This window comes from Onthophagus taurus, chromosome 1, assembly GCF_036711975.1.
Source record: "Onthophagus taurus isolate NC chromosome 1, IU_Otau_3.0, whole genome shotgun sequence".
NCBI lineage: Eukaryota > Metazoa > Arthropoda > Insecta > Coleoptera > Scarabaeidae > Onthophagus > Onthophagus taurus.
Genome location: NC_091966.1, coordinates 39,586,969 through 39,594,670, shown reverse-complemented (window position 1 = coordinate 39,594,670; position 7,702 = coordinate 39,586,969). Strand labels below are relative to the sequence as shown.

The 7,702-nt window shown below is 33.7% G+C and overlaps 1 protein-coding gene across 1 annotated transcript; it reads right to left on the bottom strand.

Annotated features, from left to right (window-relative positions):
- Positions 1–4,108: 4,108 nt before the first annotated feature.
- Positions 4,109–5,589, bottom strand: LOC111416344 (uncharacterized). Its single transcript, XM_023048335.2, has 2 exons — positions 5,496–5,589; positions 4,109–5,356 (listed from the first exon to the last, which is right to left on the bottom strand). The coding sequence occupies exons 1-2, from the start codon at positions 5,514–5,516 to the stop codon at positions 4,265–4,267; spliced, it is 1,113 nt and encodes a 370-aa protein (XP_022904103.1). The 5' UTR covers positions 5,517–5,589; the 3' UTR covers positions 4,109–4,264.
- Positions 5,590–7,702: the final 2,113 nt, after the last annotated feature.

Here is a 7,702-nt window from a genome sequence, read left to right as displayed (position 1 = left end):
TCAAGCTATTAATTAATCTATTGTTGAAGAAAGAATGAAATCAGATAATGATGTGATTTAATGAGATAAGCTTAAATCTTTATCTATTTTTCTTTCGAAAGTCACAACATAATTCAATCGTCGTTATGATGTGGATATCTAGTGTCAGAAAAACCGAAACCAATCAAAGATTCTAGGAATTACTATGCAATGACTTGAAGAAGTCTATGCCCAGAATCCGTTTCTAAATCCAGTTGACATAAATCGATTCTTTTTGGATTATGCCTCGTTAGTATGATGTTATGGAGGGGCTTCCAAAATGCTTGGTGAAGGAGGAGAGCGAGGAACGGAAGAGATTTCATTGTGGTAATGAGGGGAGACCGAACAGGTACTGGGCGGATCATGTGGAGAGGTGGTATTGGCTGTGCAGAGAGGATTGAGAGACGTTAAAACATATGTTGAGAGGGAGGTGATTGGGACGAGGGGTAGGAGGAAGAACAGGAAATTGTAAACTCTTGGTTGATAATAAAAATCTTTCTAGTATGACGTCATCATGCAATTCCAGTCTGAATCACATGGGTCATTTATTCTTTACTTTGGGTTCAATCTTTCATACCAAGCTTATTTCTTTTGCCTGTTTCTTGCTAACGCCTAAGTGATGTTCCTCAAGACCCAGCAATCTCTTATCAATTCCATATAGATAAGAATGAATGAGCGATTTATCACCTAACACTTTCTATATTTAGTACCATACATCCTGACAAAATCTGGAGTACCTCATTTAAGCTTGATCTTCAAACAGGGAAAGTGGCTAAAAGACTTGCTCTTTGAATTCTTTAAAATTCTTTGAATACTATGGTTGCTTTCAAAGACTTGAGTTCAATTAAGCAATATAACTTAATGAAGACAATAAGATGTGGTCATAAAAGTTAGGCTTATTGGGTTATGTTCTTCAGTTTCATCTGTATCAAGGAAAAAAGCAAAATCAAGACAGCTGCAAGAATTCATCTCTAAGATTTATTACTATTACAACAAGATTTTTCAAATGGATTATGAAGTTAGCTACAAATATTCATGGTTACTTAATAATAAGCCAAAAAGATGGTACACCATTAGATACCATCCTTCCAGCCCTACAGTCTTCTTTGGACTTTGGCTTGCTACATAATACGTTGTCATTTCCATCTATCAGGAGCTGCACGCTTTCAATTTCGTACAACAAGCGTCTTAACGTACTCCATCACAACATCCTTCCATCGTTTCTTCAATCTTCCTCTAGCTTTCTGTTCCTGTGGTATCCACAATTCGTTTCACTCCTCTATCTCCGTTCATCCCTTCTAGATCTCCCAGCCTTGCTATTCTCTGTTCTTTTGACCTGGTCTAAGTCATGGCTCATTCTTGTTCTCCACGTCTTAACATCAGCTTGTATCAATCCATATATGTTGGGCAAAACCCATCTTTCAAACACTTAATTTGTTTTTATCTCCTTGTCCATGTTTCGCATCCATATAATATTAATTTTTGTCTTGGTAACTTTCTCATCATTTGGTTCTTGTAGCACTTATTGCCGCTAAATATTGTAGCGTTGATTTCTCCAGTGACATTGTTTGTTTCTTGCTTATTCTTGATCCCAAAAGTATAAAGCATTGCACTGGTTTCTTCGTGGTCTTCGTGGTACTTTCAAGTACCAAATTGAGTCGAAAGGTGGAGTTATGTCAACGGTATGGGTTCCGAGGTGTAATTTTGTGAAGTTGTCGGTCAAGCTGGATCTCCGAATGTTACTTCAATCCACCTTGTCCCTTAAGTTTTGCCTCAATCTTGATGGCTTGTGGTGAAATGCGTCGTTATGAAATATGTGTGCGAGTCTTCAGGCTTGGATATAGTTTATTTTTGCAACATGTCAAGGTATCAAAATATATCTGATAGTTGACATGAATAAATATGCATAAATTATCTTTTACCGTGGTAAATGCTTTATTATGACACGTTATGCAATTCCATGTATTTAGGTACTTGCATTATCTTTTAAAGTGATTTTACAAGTTTTTTATCAAATTGGTATTTTTTAATGTATTTGGAAAGAGATGTCTAAACCCTCCTACAAATTGCTTTATATTTCTATACATTAATATTCTTAGAAATGGTATACTTGGTTCATGATGTAAGCTGGTTTCCAAATCTTTTCCGAAGCTTCATGAAAAAAGCTTCTCCCAAATATAACTGGTTTTTATGTATTTAACAACAAACAATTCTTTTGGAATCTAATTGAGTCATGTTCTAAACTGATTTCCAAATCTTTTTCTAAGCTACAATTTGTACAAATCTTCATTTTATCAGCACCACCGACTTGAAATTGAGATTATATTAATACTTTATCCTATGGTGATCATTTCTCCAATTTGGAATTCTTCAATTCTTTCCAATTAAATGTTTCTGTCGTTTACCAAATTGGCGTTGCAAATCATTTTCCAATGACGAACCTCAGAAAGAAGGTTTTTAAAGATCTTTCTTAGATGAAAATTGAAATAAGTTATGATTAGATTAGATTCAAATTAATTTTAAAATTGTTTTCTGGTCTTGGAGGCGAACATTTTCGTAATTAGTTACTTAAATCTTTCTGCAAACATATTTCCAAATTTTTTTTTACTCCAAAAACTCAATTTCTCTGCAAATCAGGTACTCGGATCATCAAAATGGTCTAATCTAGCACAATCTTCATCTAAACTAGTTTTAAAAACCTTTTTGTTGATTAGAAAATAAATTTCTATGATTTTTTCTAAAATTTTCATCAATTAGATTTAATCTTCCAAGTGATTATCAAACTCTCTGCCAAATTTTTGCATATCTTTATGCCATCAAAAAACTAAAATTATTTCAATTGGGGTTCAGTTTTGTTTTGAAATAGTTTTGGAATAGTAGATCAAATCTATTTCCAAGAAGGGCCATAAACCGGCTTTCTAAGTTTTAATTTCCCAAATATAACTATCATATTAAACAATGAGATGAATACTGGTTTTCATGTGTTTAACAATAACAAATTCTTTTGGAAACTAATTGAGTCATGTTCCAAACTGATTTCCAAATCTTTTTCTGATCTAGAATTTGTATAAATCTTCATTTCACCATCTTCATTTTCTTCTCAGCATCACAAACAAAACTAATAATATTTCAATTGGGGTTCAGTTTTGTTTAGAAATACTTTTGAAATAGTAGATCAAATCTATTTCCAAGAAGGGCCATAAACCTGCTCTCTAAGTTTTAATTTTCCAAATATAACTATCATATTAAACAATGCTGAGATGAAAACTGGTTTTTATGTATTTAACTATAAAAAATTCTTTTAGAATCTAATTGAGTCATGTTCCAAACTAATTTCCAAATCTGTTTCTGAGCTAGAATTTGTATAAATCTTCATTTCACCATCTTCATTTTCTTCTCAGCACCACAAACTTGAAGTTTTTTCCAATTTGGAATTTTTCATTTCATTGCAATTAAATATTTCTGTCATTTTCCAAACTGGTGTTGCAAATCATTTTCCAATGACGAACCTCAGAAAGAAGGTTTTTAAAGATCTTTCTAAGATGAAAATTGAAATAAGTTATGATTAGATTAGATTCAAATTAATTTTAAAATTGTTTTCTGGTCTTGGAGGCGAACATTTTCGTAATTAGTTACTTAAATCTTTCTGCAAACATATTTCCAAATTTTTTTTTACTCCAAAAACTCAATTTCTCTGCAAATCAGGTACTCGAATCATCAAAATGGTCTAATCTAGCACAATCTTCATCTAAACCAGTTTTAAAAACCTTTTTGTTGATTAGAAAATGAATTTCTATGATTTTTTCTAAAATTTTCATCAATTAGATTTAATCTTCCAAGTGATTATCAAACTGTCTGCCAAATTTTTGTAAATCTTTATGCCATCAAAAAAACTAAAATTATTTCAACTAGGGTTTAATTTTGTTTTGATTAAATAAATAATTCAAACTAAATCCTAATTTTTTTAGAACATAGTGTTCTATATCTTGTAATTGCATTTTTTTTGTAAATATTTTACTAAATTAAATTTTTGTCCAATTTAATGATATGGATTAAGGATGTAATTGGAAGAAATAAAATTGCTTTGAAATATTATAATTACTTATTTTAGTAATTTATTTAAAAATATAATAACAAAATATAGAAGGTTGGTCAACAAAGAAACATCTAGAACCTGTTTTTATATACAAGAGTATTTGTACTAGAAAGAGGCTATTTACAGAAACGATGACGTACAGATACTTCATCAGTCCCAACCGTGGTGTACATGGACTTTAACCCAAACTTTCTCCCAAATCGGTTTCCAGACTTTCTTCCACGCAGGTACTTGAATTTCTTTCCAAACGGGTACCCAAATTTGTTTCCATTCATCTTTCCAAAATTGTTTTTTCTCGGTAACCCAAGCTTGTTTCTTTTCAGTTCTCCATATCTGTACTTTTTCTTGTTTCCATATTAATTCTTTCTTGGGAATCCATATTTGTTTCTTTTCTGTTCTCCATATTTGTTCTTTTTTGGTAATCCATATTTGTTTCTTTTCGGTTCTCCAAATTTGTTTTTTTTCGGTTCTCCAAATTTGTTTCTTTTCCGTTCTCCAAATTTGTTTCTTTTCGGTTTTCCAAACTTGAACCCACGCTTCTTTCCATTCCATCTTTTTTTGCGGGACCCAAATCTGTTTCTTTTCGGTTCTCCAGATTTTTTTCCAAACAGGTTTCCAGATTAATTTCTTTTTCCATACATCGTGTGCCGTGTATTCGTTGCCGTGATGATCTTTTCCTAAGTAATGCTCTCCAGGTATTCCCATTTTCACCCAGTCGGGTACCCAAATCTTTTTCCAATCGGGAACTTGGATTTCTTTCCATGCGGGTACTTGAATTTCTTTCCAAATTGGTTTCCAAATTTTTTTCCACGCTGGGACTTGGATTTCTTTCCAGTCGGGGACTTGGATTTCTTTCCAATCGGGGACTTGGATTTCTTTCCAGTCGGGGACTTGGATTTCTTTCCAAGCTGGGACTTGGACTTCTTTCCAGTCGGGGACTTGGATTTCTTTCCACGCGGGGACTTGGGTTTCTTTCCAAATTGGTTTGTTTATCACTTTCCAATCGGGGACTTGGATTTCTTTCCATATCGGGACTTGGATTTCTTTCCAAATCGGGATTTGGATCTTTTTCCAGTCGGGTTTCCAAATCAATTTTTTATCTGTTTTCCAAACTTTAACCCAAATCGCTTTCCATGTTAACTTTTTGCTCCAATATCCTTCGGGTTCTGAATGAGATCTTTTCACACGTGAGACACTTACTGGATTTGATTCGCTGACAACGAATAAACACCCTAAAATTATCTAAAAAAAAGAAAGAAGAAGTCTTTTTAAGTAATCGCTCACTTTTGCTCTGCCGAACAACAAAATTAATCCATTTTTCGTAGCACTTTTTTATCTTGTTATCAAGACAGAGCAAAAAAAAATAAAATTAATCACTAACCAAGAGTGTGAGGCACTTCATCTTTCAAACTTTCGTTTCCCCTCAGTCGGGGCTTAAAGTTGCGTTCTTCAGACGCACGAACAACACTGCTGGTTATCATTTCGCGATGGTGTTTTATACCGGCCACGTGTTTCGACCAACATCAACTTTCCCCCAATAACCCGAACTCCTGCTTCACCTCCTGAAAAGAGAACGTGGAGGAGCACAACATCCTGTATTAGTCGTGGGGATGGAGAAACGAATTTTTTGAAAATGTAGTGGGGGATTGAACTCTATGGTTTCGTTCACTTCCTATCTCATATCATTTTCGTTCCACAATCTCAATAAAATTAAAGATACAATTAAAAAAAGAAATAAAACAATTTTAATTAGGTTTAATCCCCAAAATAATCTTAATTAAATCTTTTTTTTTAATCTATGTAAATAAATAAAAGTGTTTCGAGTTTAATTAACCTTATTTGGCGTTTAATTGCGTTGAAATTTCGCCAACGACGACTGTTCAAGATGTGGAACTTTCTCGTAAGCTCAAAAAGAAGAGAGAATCAAGAGGAAACACGTGGGAGCAAACATTGTGAGGAAGCTTTTCACCGATAATAATACACTTATCTTTTACTCATCCATATAATGCAAGCGGTTTTCACTTGGTTTCTTATTAGAACGACGATTCTTTTTCAAAATTAACATTAAATTTATTTCAAATATAAAAATTAATTAACTTTCTAATACACGATTAAAATAAATTGCACAATGAATCAATAATTTTAATTAAATTCAACATCGAATGAAAGTTACCCACAACGAAATAATTAAAAAATTATTAATTTTTATCATAAATCACGTTTATGTAATGCAAAAATATTTGACTTTTTGCAACGAAATGTTGTAATTTTTAAAATGAATGATGATACATCCGCATTACACTATAGCCGATAAGCGAGGTGACTACATAATTTTTGTGCCACTTTTGTTACATAATCGTAACAATTCGAATTGTCACAACGTAATGGCGAAAATTTCTTAGCGATCAGTTTCGATTAACTTAAATAGACGATTTGTGTTGCTCGATATGGATGAGTACATGTTAGAAAGCTTAGAACATTTTTTTAACGACTTTTTTTTGTATGCACAGTGGTTATGTTTTTTATGTGATTATGTAAAATAACGTGACCCATAAAGAACTGAAAATGTTTTTTTTTAGGTTAAGAGGAAAACAAATCATAAAAATTGTTTACGTGAAGCATCATCGGTTTTTTTTTCTTTTTTTTGTATCTGCTAATTGCTTTGAGTCAGTGTTCTTTCTAAAAGGAAAGTAAAGTTGTGTAACAAATAAATATTACATCAAATTTTTAAGGTCTTTTGTTTATTATTTAAAAGTAATGATGAGTTGCAAATATTGACGCAGATTAGTTTTCGAACTTAGTTGACTAATGCCCACTTTTACCACCTCTTGATAAATTTATCCGATAGATAATTACCATGGTTACAGCGGTTTTAAGCGCTCTCATTGGTTAAGAGCTCCAATTTATCTATCGGTTAAATTTATCAAGAGGTGGTAAAAGTGGGCCTAAGGGCCGGTTGTACCACCTCCCGATAAGTTTATCCGATAGATAAATTGGCGCACTTAGGTCCATTACTACCATCTTTTACATTACATTATATTACATTACATAGAATACATATCGGGTAGGAGGACCAACCAACCTTGCACCGCGACCCTAAGGATCTATTGTACCCCGATAGATATCATTATCAAATTTCACCGTGCAGTCCAATGCTCTTAACGAACATTAATACCTTGCTCGGCGAAAGGTCATTCAGATCTTTTGAGGAGATAAACTGCGACCCAAAAATCGAGAATCTGATACGGTTAACGGCAGGGCAGTGGCATAAAACATGCTCAACCGTCTCTGCTTCCTCCGCACATAGTCGGCATTCAACATCGTCGGCTAAACCCAACAAGTTGAGGTGTGCTCGGTGTGCTTAATCGGCAGTGCCCAGTAAAAACACCCATTAGAACTTTTATGCTACTACGGGCAAGTCCCAAAATATTTGGGATTTATGCTACTACGGGTTTGACAGTGGCGATGTTAATAAACACCTTAGCATGTTTCATTCCAGGAGAACTGGTCCACAGTAGGCGAACATGTTGTCCACAGTCCAATCCTATATTTGGCCATCGCAAATGATACACCAACTGCTGGTTCCGG

What these genes read in the sequence shown, in the direction of transcription:
- LOC111416344 (XM_023048335.2), bottom strand. Translation starts at nt 5,516, where the DNA reads ATGAAGTGCCTCACACTCTTG. An exon ending in TGAAGTGCCTCACACTCTTG is followed by an intron (nt 5,357 to 5,495) that starts GTTAGTGATTAA and finishes TCTTTTTTTTAG; the next exon opens with ATAATTTTAGGGTGTTTATT.